This window comes from Bos indicus, chromosome 7, assembly GCF_029378745.1.
Source record: "Bos indicus isolate NIAB-ARS_2022 breed Sahiwal x Tharparkar chromosome 7, NIAB-ARS_B.indTharparkar_mat_pri_1.0, whole genome shotgun sequence".
NCBI classification, from domain to species: domain Eukaryota; kingdom Metazoa; phylum Chordata; class Mammalia; order Artiodactyla; family Bovidae; genus Bos; species Bos indicus.
This window is the reverse complement of record NC_091766.1, coordinates 2,928,331-2,943,541: the sequence shown is the minus strand read 5'-3', so window position 1 is coordinate 2,943,541 and position 15,211 is coordinate 2,928,331. Positions and strand designations below refer to the sequence as shown.

At 59.1% G+C, this 15,211-nt stretch overlaps 1 protein-coding gene across 3 annotated transcripts; it reads left to right on the top strand.

Moving 5' to 3' along the window:
- The first annotated feature begins 123 nt into the window (after nt 1-123).
- On the top strand, nt 124-10,253 carry GJC2 (gap junction protein gamma 2). Of its 3 annotated transcripts, none has more exons than XM_070792409.1 (2): nt 124-875; nt 7,975-10,253. In XM_070792409.1, exon 2 carries the CDS (start codon nt 7,993-7,995, stop codon nt 9,280-9,282), a length of 1,290 nt encoding a protein of 429 aa, XP_070648510.1. In that variant the 5' UTR covers nt 124-875; nt 7,975-7,992; the 3' UTR covers nt 9,283-10,253. The 3 variants fall into 3 exon arrangements, with proteins under 3 accessions (XP_070648510.1, XP_070648509.1, XP_070648511.1); XM_070792408.1 differs by having other exon boundaries at nt 7,949-10,253; XM_070792410.1 differs by lacking the exon at nt 124-875 and adding an exon at nt 5,313-6,813 and having other exon boundaries at nt 7,949-10,253.
- Nucleotides 10,254-15,211: the final 4,958 nt, after the last annotated feature.

Below are 15,211 nucleotides of genomic sequence, written 5' to 3'. Positions count from 1 at the left end.
CTCCCCCCCCAGGTGGGTGCAGGACCTCATCTCCCACTGTATCTGAGTAGCCGTCGAGGCTGGGGTCAGAAGGTCCTGGGGCTCATCCTTCTCAAACCACTCCTCCTCCCGGTCCCTGACCTGGGCTGAGAGTGGCAGAGGGACACTGCAGACCTGGAGAGGGACGGAGCCTGCCCTGGGGCAGGGAGGAGACGCCTGCCTCTGGGGCCTTGTGCACAGCCCCGTGGGGATCTGGCTGGCCCTGGAGAGGCCCGCCCGGGGAGGATGTCTGGGGGCCTCTGTTGGGGTTCCAGGCTCTGGAGTCTCAGAAGATGCCTTCAGAAGCCACCCAGCTCAAGTCAGGGCAGCTGAGCTGTATCAGTACTAGACACAGGGGGCACTCGCCTGGGCCCTGGTCCACGCCCAGGCCATGTTCTGCCATGGAACCCAGACAGATGGTAGATGCAGGCTGGGAGGAGGCAGGGAGCCCGCGCAGGAACAGAAAGCCTGGGCTTCATCCCAGAGCCCGGATAGACAGTGAGGGCAGGTGAGAGCTGGGCCTGAAAGCTGGATGGCAGGCAGAGGGGTGCTACAGAGCCTCCACCCTGAGGGCCAGTGAGACGGGGCTGGGCTGCCTCCTGACCTGCTGTGTAGCTGGGAGAGGCTGCTTCCCGCTCTGGGACCCGTCCAGCCCCAGGGACAATCAGGGATTCAGACCCGGGGCCACGGGGGGAACAATGGAGCCCTTGAAGGCCCTCCCCCCACATTGTGCTTGGCGGTGAGAGGTGGCCCTGGGTCGGGCCCTGGACTTAGCTGGGTGCACACTCAGGAGGGCTGTGTCCAGCTGGCCAGCAGGTGGAAAGGCTCAGAAGGACTTGTTTCCTGGCCTGGAAAAGGTAGGATGTCACCAGGAGACCATGGGTGGGGTGCCATTTAGGGCTGAGCGGCACATTCTTCACTCTGGGTCCGCAGTCCCAGGGGCCTAGGCACGACTCTGGAAACAGCCAACACCAAGAGATGACAGGTTCTGGGCCTGACCGGCCCTCCATTCTGGGGGTCTGTCCATCTCAGGTCCCCTGCCCTCAAAGGAGCCAGATGGGTGCAGTGCAACTCGAGGGCAGGAGGAGGTAGAGGCAGTCTGCCCCCACCCCCTGGAGGCTGCTAGGCTAGCTGATGAGGAAGGAGGGAAGGGGAGAGCCCCAGCAGCTGGGACCCCTCAGGCTGTGTGGGGCTGGCCAGCCCCCGCCAGCTCGGCAGCTGCGGTGTGTCCAGAGGCTGGGGCCTTGGGCTCTTCAGTCCTGGGTGGAGGCTGGAGAGCCCCACCTCCTCCACATGGACAGACAGACTGGTTGGCACACCTGCGTGCTGTCCACCTTGCTCCTGGACTGGCCTTTATGTAGCCGTGGGCATCTTCCTAAACCCCCACTTGTGGGCGCCTGCTAAGGCCTGCCTCCTCAGATCTGGTTCCTGGAGGTGAGCAGAGAGCAGAGCAGACTCCTGTCCTCCAGGAGCAGGCCCTGCTGCGCCACAGATGTGAGTGAGTTGTCTGGGTCGGGGTGTGTGCAGGGTGGCTGGGCAGGACTGGGGAGTGGGACTGGGCGGGCGTCCTGACAAGGCATAGTGTGGCTGAGGCACACAGCCGGTCCTGTGGTACGTCGGCCTTCGGGGGAGCAGGCACTAGGGCAGGGCAGGGAAAGTGACTGCCACAGACTGAGAAAGATGGCAGAGTGCGGGGTGCACTGGCTTTACTGTGGCATTCTGAGGCAGCTCCAGGGTAGACGGCTAGGAGGGGTGGACAGTGGGGCACCCCATGGGGTCTGAGGGGCGAAGCATCCTGCTCTTGGCCAGTGGTGACTGGGGAGGTCCTTGAGGGCCCTGAGCTCAGGCAGGGGTCCTGCTTCAGCCTCCCGCCCTTGTTCCTCTTGACACCTTCCTCTGCCAGAGCCCAGCGTTCTGCGGCCTGGGCTCCCCTGAGGCAGGAGCAATCCCGGCCGCTCCACTGTGACTCACTCCCCAGGCTTGGCCCCACCACACCCTCCACCCTGCAGGAAGCCCCTCACTTCCCAGGTTCAGGCTAGAATGGAACAGGCGGCCCTGGTTCCTCAGCAGACCCAGTGCTGTGGCAGAGCTCCATTGCTTCCGAGCATGTAGTGGGGAAGCCTCACTTCCCAGAGGAAAGCCACTGCTGGGGGTGGGGGGGAGGGGGGTACAAGGCAGAAGGCGGCGTGCATACGTGTGTGTGTGTGTGAAAGTGAGGATGAAGGATGGGTGTGCAGATGCTTGTGTAAGTGTGTATCCATGTGTGAGAGGAGGGACTACAGAGCTGGTCAGCTCTGGGCTGGGCAGGAGCAGGTCAGGTAATCATCCCTCAGGACCCATGAGGATATGGGTTTTGTTCGGAGAGCCCTGGGTTTCCTGGGACCCCACCTTGGGGTGCCTGCAGGAAGGGAAACGGGTAGGCGGCTGGGAGGGGAACCTGGTCACTAACCGGTGTCTACATGGTGTGGGAGGCTGTGGTGTTCCCTGGAGTTGCTGGGGGCAGGTGAAGGTAGAGGAGCCCCAGGCCTGGGTTCTGGGCACCTGAGGTGGGGGAGGTACACACCTCTCACTGGCCGGGGGTCCAGGTAGGACATGACAGGCGTCTAGGGCAGGGGCCCGGAGTGGGCAGGAATGTGGAGGACCACCCACAGAAGCATCACAAAGCTGACAAGGGGAGATCTGAGCATCTAGGGCCCTGCTGTGGGGAGAGCAGTCTTGGGGGCTTGGCGCCAGTGGAGGCAGGGAGAAATTCCTCTGGGTATGCAGTGTTTGGGCCTGAGCAGTGGGCGGTGCTGCAGCCTCACTCAGAACTGTCCCTGACAGGGTACTTGGATGGGTGGGTGGGCACACAGCAGGAGGGAGACCCTAGCCTTGGAGGCCCGTAGAGGTGGGGTTTCCGGAACAGGCCCTGGTCCTTTATAAAGACCGCAGTCTCCTGGGGTTGAGTCCACCTTGGGCTCCTTGAAGGTGCTCATATGTCAAGGAGGGACCACCCAGTGTCCGCTGCACCCAGGAGTCCTCAGGAAGGGGAAGAGGCTACCTGAGGTGCTGCGATTCCCAGGGAAGCGTTCCACCAGTCCTCTTGGTGAGCCGAGCACTCTGGAGTGGGGAGCAGGCCAGCAGCCCCACTGCAGGCAGAGGAAGCCCGCCCACAGCACGAGGGGGCACGTGGAGGAAGCTAGGCTGGGGTGGGAAGGAAGGGGCTGGGCAGGCCGGGCCTCACTGTACTGCAGGAGGCGGCCCTGGGCACCTCTGGGTCCCAGTCTCTGACCAGCCCCTCAGGGCCTTCGTTCATATCCAGGGGTGGAAGGAGCTTGAAGGGGAGAGTGCCCAGCTGCCCACCTCTGCAGAAGCCACTCTGCTGGTGCCAGAACCAGGGCTAGAGGGCCCAGCTCACCCCAGCACAGGTCATCCTGATGCCCCTGGAGCCCAGAGTGTGCGCCTCCCACCCTCCTCCCAATAGGGTGCCTCCTCGGGCAGCTCTAGGTGAAGGTGATGCCAGCTCCCTTCACGGGGAGCCCCAGCATGTGCCCTGCTCACTGGCCAGTCCCCCCTCCCTCCCCAGCTCCACCCTCCGCTGAGCACTCCCAGGCCTGCCCCTTCCCAGGCCTTGACCCCAGGTACACCTGGCCCTCTGTCCTGTGTCCCACTGAGTGGCCGCTACCCACACTTGCTGTAACATGTAGCTCTGGGGGGGATTCCCTTTGAACAGATGCCAGAGGGCCCAACAAATGCCAAGAACTTGTTCCCTGAGGGGCCAGCACCCCCTCATACACCTTCCTCTCCTGCTGGCCCAGCCAGGGCCAAGCCCTCACTGGCTGCCTCCTCCCGTTAGCACCAGACATCTGTGGGCCTGGCCTGTGCCTCCCACTTCTCCAGCTCTGTGTTGGGGTCCTTGTACCCCACAGCCCCAGGACTGGTCACTAGTGAAAGTCCCCGCTGTGTATGTGAAGCCTCCAGACACACAGAAATGTGTTCCAGATGGGAAAATATAGGGAGAAGGAGCTTGTCGTGAGGGGTAGGAAGCCACTTTAAATAAGGTTTCTTATTTCACAACACCTGTGGTTTACAGAGAAACTATGAAGAGGCCAGGGAGACTTCTCATTTGCCCCCGAGCCCAGTTCCCCTGTGGCATGCTTGTCACAATCGGTGCACCAATATTGAATCGTTGCCATTAACCAAAGGTGCCTCCCTTTCCACCCGTGTACTTTGCTCTCCTGAGGGCCCCTGAGCAGTGACTGTCCTCATGGCTCCTTGACCCCTCTTGTGGGGGACTTCCTCAGACTTCCTTAGTTTCTGGTGCCCTTGGGATTTTGAAGGTCAGGTAGTTTATAAAGCCCCTCCTGGAACTTGTTTCAATATATCTCATGATTGCCTCTGGCGAGGGTTTGGGAAGAAGGCCTCGGGGGCAGCAGGCTCTGTGCTCTCAATGCGGCTTCTCACTTTGGGCGGGGATGTCTGTCACAGCCTGCTGTCTGTCAGGCACCCTCCTTTCCTCCGAGCTGTGCTCTCTGGAGGAACACCCTCCTGGAGGTCACAGAGGCAGCATGAATATTTAGAGTTCCCTTCTCCCCCATTTAGTTAGTTATTGTATCGTTTGTATCAGTGGGGACTCATATTTTTTACCTTGGGCTATAATCTGTAAACCAATCGATAATAGTACTTTACTTTATTGGCCTAATTGATCTGGTTTCAGACACTGGGATCTACTTCCCTCAGCTCCCATGTTGTGTCCCTTTGACTCGCCTCCGTGTGTGTGTGTGTGTGTGTGTGTGTGTGTGTGTGTGTGTGTGTGTGTGTGTGTGTGTGTGTGTGTGTTAGCACTTCCTTCCTCTGACACCAAGAGATGCTTCAGGCTCGTTTCCTGCTGCTGCCCTGCAACCAGCTGTTTCTTCACTAGCCCAGTTTCCTTTATTGGAGAGTGGGACCAAGGTGTGTTCAGCGCTGTGGGGTGTTTTTCCATGTAGGCTTGACAGGCATGGTGTATATGCAAGTGCCTCTTCTTGTCCATACTGAGCTGAAGGTGAGTTCAGACCCACATAGCCAATGCTAAGCCATGATCATATGGAACATTCCAGCCCTCTCCTGTCACTTGTCTGTAACCCCCACACAGTGAGAAGCCATGCCTGCTCCCCATTCGCCCGGGGTTCAGTCCAAGTGCGCAGGAGCACAGAGCGCCCGGCAGGGTACTGGGCTGGCCTCGCAGGAAGTCGGGTGGAGGGACTGGATGAGGGGCGGGGCTGTGGGCGGGGCGTGGGCACGGACAGGATGGGTACTATCAGAAGCCTGGGGAGAGCGGGGCTTCCGCGTTGTGGGGAGCGAAAGGGGGTTGCTGGTGCCCTGGGGCCAGGTCGCTTGGCATTTTCCTCCAAAGTCGGGAGGAGTCGCAGGAGCACAGGTCGATGGGCTCCTGAAGGTGCCAAGCGGAGGCGAGGTAGGCCCAAGGGGCTGCAGGGCGTCTCTCCTGATGAAGCAGATGGAGTGCAGGGCAGAGAGCTGTCCAATATAAGCCCACGTGGGACGGAAGCCAATTTGGAGGGAAATTTTGGGGTCTGGTCTTCTGGGATTTGTTGTGCCTACTGGCATCCATCTGCCTATGTGGAGGTGGCAGCTGGCACTAGAAGTCTAGATTCGGGGGACCCCCAGTGCATGGCACTTAAGATGGTGCCCAGAGCTGGTCAGCATCAGCCCCCTGATCACAGAAAGATCCTGCTGTGACTGCGTGTGTGACACAGGCCCTGCACACACATGCACACAGGCATGGGCCCCTGGATCTAAAGAGCCAGAACCTCCGCCACACACCCAGAGCTTGCCTGAGCTTCCCCACTGGCACTGGGGGAAGGTGGGAGGTTTCCTCCCACAAGGCTTGCACCCTCTTTTCTCCACATGACTCGTCTCTGGGGAGGCTCTAACTGCACCTGGGTCAGCCCCCCAGGGCAAAGTGCCATCCTTCACACCCCAGGGCACGGTCACCCAGTGCCATGCTAGAGCTGGTCTCAAGAACAATCCCCCCGCCACCCGGTAGGTGTCTCCTGGCATTACTCATGGGCCTTGTGGTACATTCACACCACAGAAGTCGGTGAACACTACACCACGGCTCTCCCACCAAGAGCCAGTTGTTAAATACCACACACTGAGGGTCGGGATTGTCCTGGCACCATCACCTTCCCTCCTGTTTCTCCACTGGCATCCATCTTGGAGAGGAGAAAAGTCGGGACTGCTCTGTCATCCCTTTTCTGGGTTCCTGCACAGTGGGGCTGTGGGCCCCAGCCTCCCGTGATGTGGGACTGTCGAGGTCAGGGATGGGTTCAGGTCCTGAAAGAGGGCTGAGGTTCAAGCTGAGGCAGAACGTCCAGCTGAGTTCACCACGACCTTCATGAGGCACATTCCTTCTTGAGGCACAGGTATATCACACATGGCCTGGAGGGCTGGGCATGTGCCAATCTGTGTACCTGTGAATGTGTGCCTGCACACAAGTGCATTGCACATATGACTGTGTGTATACATATGTGTGCACTTGTATACTTGTGAGTGTTTGCATGTGTGTGGCTCTGAGAGGGGCGTTGCACACAGATGTAAGGAAATAGGGTCACTTCCCCAGGAATCCCGGCTGCCCCCTCTTCCTGCCCCCACCCCTTGCTCCGGGAGAGGACCCAGCTCAATAAAGAGGGCCGGGAGCCCTGAATGCCCCTGCTGTTCCATTCCACACCTGCCCACACTGCTTCCCAGGCCTGTTCGAGAAAGAGGGGACCAAAAGCATCAGGGGTCTTCAGCCCCCAAACTGCACAGGAGCAGGTACTGGTGTGAAGGAAGGAGGGTGGGTGTTAGGAGGCTTCAGCCCCCTCCCAGAGGCACAGGGCTACCAGAGTGCGCGCTCCTGCCCACTGAGCCCCTTCTAGGCACAGTCCCCCTCAGAGGTAGCTGATCTAAGAGGAGCACTGGTCCAGGGCCTGGCCAGTGGCCACAGGGCTGTCTGAGTGTCTCAGGTGCCCGAGTGTAGTTGTGCGTGTGCTTCATGCTGTTTGAGGGCCTTGCCGCACATGGCGCCACCTTGAACAGACACCTGGGCTTACCTCCGCCCTCAGCCGGGCTGTGCAGAGGACATGGGAGTGCTGCCATAGGAGGGAGTCGCAGCCTGGAGGGTGGGCACCAGTCCCTGGCACAGCTGAATCGGTAGGGGTGGGGGAGCATGGCCATGATCCCGAGTGAACATCCTCTTTAGGATGTGGAGGGAGCTGGGAGGGGGTGCTGTTGGGAGATCTGGAACTGAGGGGGCTGGAGGCTGACAGAGCCACTGGGTCTGGAGGTGGATGGGATCAGGGTGTGATGGGGAAGCAGTAGGGCACTGGAGGCTGAGGGAGGCCCACTGGGACTCGGGGCCTGGGGAACTGTGGGCTGATGGGGACTGGAGTGGCTGCAGAGTGAAGGCCAGGCAGACAGGGCTCAGGTGGGCCCCTGGCACGCTGGAAACGACTCCAGAAACCGGGGTGCTGCAAGGTGGGAGCAGGCATCTGAGCGGAGGCTGCTCTGCTTTCTGGTTGCCCCTATAGAGGCAGCTCACCTGATGGACTCCCTATTGCTCTCAGGGCCTGGGGTGGGGTCCCCACAGGCTGGGGGACGAGCATGTCTTGCCCAGGGCCCTGCTTTGCTGCAGGGTAGGGGAAGGTGGGAGGGACTGGCCTTGTTCCAGGCCACAGAGACCTGGGGCCAGGTCTTGGGGCAGCCAGGGCATGTGCTCAGCAAGGTGGCCCAGCGTCTGTCCTTGTAGACTCTGTCCTCTGGCTGCAGAGGCCCCAGCCTCTCCCTGTATCCATCCTAAGGCAGGGTCAGGACTTGGGGTGAGAGTGGTACCCCTGGAGGGGCTCTGGTGCCACTGTCCATCCCCCCCACCCCACCCCATCAGCCCTTGCCCCCATTGTCCTTGCCCAAGGTTGAGCTCCTGCTGGTGACCTGCAGGTCGTATCCCCTGCCCCTATGACCAACATGAGCTGGAGTTTCCTGACGCGGCTGCTGGAAGAGATCCACAACCACTCCACGTTCGTGGGCAAGGTGTGGCTCACGGTGCTGGTGGTCTTCCGCATCGTGCTCACCGCTGTGGGCGGCGAGTCCATCTACTCCGATGAGCAGACCAAGTTCACGTGCAACACGCGGCAGCCAGGCTGTGACAACGTCTGCTACGACGCCTTCGCACCCCTGTCCCACGTGCGCTTCTGGGTCTTCCAGATTGTGGTCATCTCCACGCCCTCTGTCATGTACCTGGGCTACGCTGTGCACCGCCTGGCCCGCGCCTCCCAGGATGAGCGCCGTCGCGCCTCTCGCCGCCGCCCCAGCCGCCGCGCGCCCCGCCCACCCCTGCCGTTGCCCCCACCGCCCCACCCGGGCTGGCCCGAGCCCGCCGACCTGGGCGAGGAGGAACCCATGCTGGGCCTGGGTGAAGAGGACGAAGACCCGGGAGTGGCCGAGGGCCTGGGTGAAGATGAAGAGGCTGAGGACACGGGGGCGGCTAAGGGCGCAGGAGGGGACACAAAGGTGGCTGGGGTCCCGGGTCCTGCAGGGCAGCATGACGGGCGGCGGCGCATCCAGCGCGAGGGCCTGATGCGCGTGTACGTCGCCCAGCTGGTGGCGCGGGCCGCCTTCGAGGTGGCCTTCCTGGTGGGCCAGTACCTTCTGTATGGTTTCGAGGTGCGGCCCTTCTTCGCGTGTAGCCGCCAGCCCTGTCCCCACGTGGTTGACTGCTTCGTGTCACGGCCCACCGAGAAGACGGTCTTCCTGCTGGTCATGTACGTGGTCAGCTGCCTCTGTCTGCTGCTCAACCTCTGTGAGATGGCGCACCTGGGCCTCGGCAACGCGCAAGACGCCGTGCGCGGCCGACGCCCACTGCCCGCCTCCCCCGGCCCCATGCCGCGGCCGCCTCCCTGCGCTCTGCCCGCTGCGCCTTCAGGCCTGGCCTGCCCGCCTGATTATAGCCTGGTGGTTCGCACAGCTGAGCGTGCACGCGCCCAGGACCAGGAACTGGCCAGCCTGGCCCTGCAGGCGCTGCAGGACCGGCGGGCACTTGGGGACCTCGACAGTCCACCCGGCCCGGGCCTCCCAGCGAACGCCAGGGGCCCCCCAAAGCCTGGTGCCCCTGCGTCGGGGTCGGGCAGTGCCACATCAGGGGGCACTGTGGGGGGCCAGGGTCGGCAGGGGATCAAACCCAGGATGGGCTCAGAGAAGGGCAGCGGGAGCAGCAGCAGGGAGGGTAAGACCACCGTGTGGATCTGAGGCCTCGCCTCGGCTGCTCTGCATCTTCCCTCCTCCCCAGGGCGGAGGCAGGGGGCTCTGGGGGAAGTCTAGGGGCTGGACACCACCTAAGGCGCAGAGCACAACCTGCCCCCTCTTCCTCAGCTGGCTGCTCACCCCCTCCGGAGGGGGTACAGGGCACCAACCTTCTCTGCATCACCACCCCTCCCTGCCTGAGCCCTGTCTTCCTCCAGGGTAGGGTGGGCAGCCTGGGAACCAAGAAGGGTCCCCACTTCTGACCCATAAGCCCTGATGGGAGATAGGACTGTGGCTGGGGCACTGCCCCCCTCCCAGAGCCACCCAGCTGGCCCCCTCAGGACAAGGGGGTCCTCCAGGCAGGAGTTCTACCCATCCTGCCCTGCTTCCCTGAAGAAGCCCGTGTGTGACTGCCCAGGGGTGCCTGGCCTGGGTGTTGAGGGGTTTTGTGCTTATCCCCACTCCTTTCCTAGCACCCGCACTCTTCTAGTCCATGTTCTGGTTCTTGCAAAGCTAGAGGCAATGCCAGGTCTTCCTGGTGTAGAAGGAAAAACAGTGAGCACAGTGGTGGGGGCTGCACCCAGTGCTGGGCGGCACCACTTCATGCCTCACCCCCACCAGGTCCCAAGCGTGAGCTGCCTTGAGTGCGGCTGGGACTGCGCCCTGCTTCCTGTTTCCACCCAGACAGGTCTGGGGCTAAGGCCTTGCGTGGGCTAGGGTGGGTGGGATCATGCCCTCTCCAGCTCTGTGCTGGCCTGGCGTGGCCCCTTCCTTGGGCACATACTTGAAACTCTGAAAAGACACTGGCCTCCCTTGCCACTCAGACCAACAGGGTGGTGGTCAGGGGCTATGACTTTGGCCACGCTGAGGGAAGAGACTCTGAAGCTCCTGCCACAGCCTCTTCCCTCCAGCCCCCTCTCCAACTCAGACACAGCCTCCAAACAAAGGGAGTGAAATAAAACTAACTTTTGTTTACAGCCTCGTGTGCATGTGTGTGTGTGCTTGTATGCATGTGGGGTGTGGTGTGAGCACGAGTCTGAGTACACACACATGCCTGTGTGTGCGTGTCCACCACTGGCCTCTGGGGACACACGGCTCAACTCTAGGATGACTGGGAGAGGAAGCCACTCTTCAGGGGCCATCCAGGGAGCAAGGCCCAGGCTGAGCCCCTGTAGCCCCCTGGAACACTCGGGTACCACTCTGTACCAGGCAATAGGCTTGGCCCAAAGGAGAGGGATGCGGCTGGAGGAGAACAAAGAACAGCCAGGCATGCATGCTTAGAGCCCAAGGTGGTAGCGCAGAGAACAGAGGGGCGGTCCTATCTCTGGCCCTGGCATTATCCAGATGCTGGCCAAAGCCTGCAGTGTCAGCTTTTGTGGAGAGCAACGGTGAGCACAATAGGGAAAACAGCTGCTGCCAGCAAGGAGCCACCTTGGTCTAGACTTCAGGGACCCCTGCTGTCTCTCAGACTCCCTCCAGCCCACGGCAGACCCTGAGGGGTTCTCTCAGGCTGCAGACCCTCTCTGGGGTCCCAGGGCCAATCTCCAAGCCCAGATGAACCCCAACCTAGCCTGCCTCTGGTCAGATGACAAATGCAGACTGAGTCTCTTTCCCTTGTGGGGTCTGACTGGCTGGTCGGAGGTGCCAAGTGAGCCTTGGCCCCAGGTAAGCCCCACCCCCATGAAGTCCCAGATGTCAGTGCTGGAAGCAGAGCCTCAGAGGGAAAGTGAATCTAGATCCAGAGCAGGGATTCACCATTTTCCGCAGGCCCCCTAGCCAGGTGTGAAGCTCAGCACAGCCCCCCAGCACGTGTGAGCCTAGGGCCTGTGCAGACACTGCCCCCTTCTTTTACCACAGTTTTGGTATCAGTCCACAATTCCCCCTATGCCGTGTAGCCTGTCCAGTGTCCAGCATCTCAGTCCTCCCCCTCCTAACTGGTTCAAAGATGCAGTTTGAGGCTTTTGGGTCCCAGGAGGAGGGCTCTGCCCAGGGACTGCTAGGGAAGTCTGTGCTGCATGTCTGTGACATGGAAGTTGGGTGGGGTCAGCTTGTGAGTCTCTGTGTGCAGTGGGTTGGTCCAACACCAGTCTAGATGTTGGGGTGAAGGTGTGTTTTTAGATGGAATTAACATCAACCATCTGGGGACTTTGATTAAGCAGACCCTTCTCCCTTGTATGGGTGGCCCTCATCCAATCTTTGCTCCCTTAAGGGCAAAGGCAGGCTCCCAAAGAAGTGATTCAGCCTGCAGACTGCCAGTGAGGATCACGTTCATGTGTCAGTTTGACTGGGTTCTGGGGGTGCCCAGAACAAGCATGATCCCGGGTGTGTCTATGAGGGTGATTCTGGATCTGCACAGAGTTAAAGCAGATGGGCCTCAGGGAGGGTGGGCCTTGTCCAGTCAGGTGAAGGCCGGAGAGGAACAACAAGGAGAGTCAGAGAGAACTCCTGCCTGACGGCTTGAGCTAGCACACTGGTCGCCTGTCTTCAGACTCAGATTCGGGCTGGGTCCACACCACGGGCTCTCCTGAGTCTCCAGCTTGTAGATGGCAGATTTGGGGACTCCTTGGCCTCCACAGTTGGGTGAGCCAATTCCTTATAATCTCTTCCTCTTCCTCTGTGTATATTGAATTGGTTCTGTCTCTCTGGAGAACCTCAACTAATACACAGCCCATCAGCCACAGGTTATCAAGAGCATACCAGCTGTGAGGAAAGCTGCAGATGGAGGCGCTACTCTAGAAAGTATCTCAGTCAGCTCGGTCTGTGTAATACCATAGACTGGGTTCTCAGACAACAGACATTTCTTTCTCACAGTACTGAAAACTGGAAGCCCGAGACCAAGGTGTCAGTACCCGAGCCCTCTGCTTGGTGTGTAGACAGCGGTCTCCTGCCCGGGGCCTCACGTGGTCTCCCCTCGGTGTGTCTGCTCTCATTTTCTCTTCTTACAAGGACACTAGTCTATTGGATTAAGGTGCACCCTAGGGACCTCATTTTACCTTCACCACCTCTTTAAAGGTCCCATCTCCAAACACAGCACCATTCTGAGAATTATTATTCCTAATTTTGGGAATTAGGGTTCCAAAATGTGAAATTGGGGGGATGCAGTGCGACCTGCATTAGAAGGTAGATGTCAAACTAAAAGCTCAGTCACCACAGAAGGGATCCTAAGGCATAGGACTCCTGTCTCAGGAACTTAGGGGCTTGGGTGCACCACCGCGGTCCTGTGTGTTTTGTGAGCTTCTGATGGGGGTGACTTAGGATTTAGTCATGTCCTCCCAATTGAGGTCACTAGCCATCTCAGCGTCATACCCCAGTTTCTTGATGTTCGGGACAGTTATAACCATGATCTCATGGGTTCACTCCAGTATTTTAACAGGATGTCCATCTCCTATCTGCTGCTGCTGCTGCTAAGTCGCTTCAGTCGTGTCTGACTCTGTGTGACCCCACAGACGGCAGCCCACAAGGCTCCCCCGTCCCTGGGATTCTCCAGGCAAAAACACTGGAGTGGGTTGCCATTTCCTTCTCCAATGCATGAAAGTGAAAAGTGAAAGTGAAGTCGCTCAATCATGTCCGACTCTTAGCGACCCCATGGACTGCAGCCTACCAGGCTCCTTCGTCCATGGGATTTTCCAGGCAAGTGTACTGGAGTGGGGTGCCATTGCCTTCTCCGATCTCCTATCCAGGACATAGTATTTAAGATTTTCAGAGGTGGAGCCCAACTGCTAACCTTGGCACTTAACACTCATGTAACTACTTAGAAAACAGTACCTCTCGGTGCCTGGGCAGCTGTGAGGGTGGAGAGCTGAGCAACCACTGCTCCTCGTCCCTCATCTCCTCTGCTCTGGAGCAGGCCGGTGTGTGGGGCCTTGGTCATCCCAACCCTGCTTCACTGCCTACTGGGGTCCTCAGGCTGTATGGGGCCCACCCAGGTCTGCACAGGGGCAGGGACAGGCCAGGGAGGTGGCTGGAGCAGGATCAGACAGAATGGCCTTGTCTCATTCTCATCCGTTTCCATGGCTGGAGCCAACTCACCGGCTGCTCAGGGAGCTCGTGGAGGGCTGCAGGGAAGGGGGTAACCAGAATGGGGTTAGCTTCCTTCTTCTGACTTTGGGAAGGGAGGAGGCCATGAGCAGAGAATAACAGGAAACAACCCTGGCTGGCACCAGCTGGGAAACAGGGTCTGGGACCCCCAGGGCTGCTTATTTTTTAGCTCTTAGATCCCCACCCCTCCGGACAGCTCCAGGGCCTGTGGCCTCAGAGGGAGGAGGCTGTGCATGGGATCCAGCAGCAACCTAAGCCCCTAGCTGGACCCAGGCCAGTGAGTGGGGTTCTCTGAGGCACCCTGAGGCTCAGTTCCGAGTTCCCTCCACCCAGACTTGTAGGCATGAGAAGCCGCAGACAGAGGACCAGAGGAGGAGCAGCCAGGCGGTGCCTATGTGCAGGTCTCCCTGCAGTCAGATTGGCCAGGCTGGTGCAGAGACCTGGGAAGGCTTCCTGGAGGGGGCCTGGAGCAGTGCTGGTTGGGAGACTAGACTGGTGGGAGGTGCCGCCTGCTCTGTTCACAGAGGCAGCCACCAGTTGAGTGTGGCTCTGGATATTTCAGTGTGGCCCATGCAGTAAGGAGCGAAGTTTCATTTGACTTCATTTGAGTTAAATTGCACTGAAGCAGTCCCCGGTGGCAGCAGCAGCTCTGCTCAACCAAGTGGGCTGAGCTTGGCACTGGATTGGGAAGGTCAGGTCAGGTTCCAGGGGGCTCGGGGTCAGTCTGCTGGCCCTTGCTGTGGGTCGTGCTGGTGAGAAGCATGTTCTCTGCTGGCGAGGGATGGGGTGACGTGAGGCTGGAGGAATGCACCCCCACCCCATGTTGTCCTCGAGTGATTTCCTCCCTGCCCTCAACAGGGTTTGCAGGGAGGTGCTAGGTCACCCTTGGAACACAGGCTCAACAGAGCATGACCTTTTCCATGCAAGGCCAGTGAAACCACATTCCAGACCTGACTGGTCACAACCAGGAAGCCAGCTGGGAGGGGATCAAGGGCCTGGGAAACCCTAGGGAGCTCCTTTATGTTAATGTGGTAATTTTTGAAAAGCCCCTAAGGATGGGGGCTGGTTGTCAGGAGAACCAACCTTGTGATTAGAGGGTTAGTGCTTTCAGCCCCACACCAACGTTTGGGGAGGTGTGAATCAATAGCCAATGGCTGATAATGTAATCACTCATCTTTCTGTAATGAAGCCTCCATAAAACCCCAAGAGGACTGGGTTCAGAGAGCTTCTTGGTTGGAGAACACACGGAGATTTAGGGAGAGTGGGTTGTGCTCAGGGCAGAGAAGTTCCATCCCCCTTCCCACATACCCTGTCCTTTGCAGCCTTCCATCTGGCTGTTCCTGAGTTATATCCTTTTATAATAAATCAGTAATCTGGTAAGAAAACAGTTTCTTTGAGTTTTGTGAGCCACTCTGGCAAAATAATTGAACTCAAGGAGGGGGATTTTTGGAACTTCTGATCTATAGCTGGGGGATCAGAAGCACGGGTGCAACTTGGACTTTGACATCTGAAGGCAAGGGGTGGGAAAATATGTATGTGTCTGTGTGCATGCGTGCACGCAGTCTAATGGGATCTGATGCTATCTCCAGGTAGATGGATTAAAAATTGAATTAAAGTATAAAACACCTAGCTGGTATCAGAAAATTGTGTCATGTGGGGAACTCTCCGCCCACCCCCCCCCACATTTAGTGATCAGAAGTGTCAGAAGTGAAGGATAGTGCCAGAATATAAGATACACAGGAGTGTGAGTTCTACACAATAAAGGAACTGAAAGTAGAGTTGCACATCTCTACTTTCAGCATGTGTTCATGCTGTGTGCAAGAGTGTATGTCTTAGTCGCTCAGTCGTGTCCGAGTCTTTGAGACCCCATGGACCTCAGCCTGCCAGGCTCCTCTGT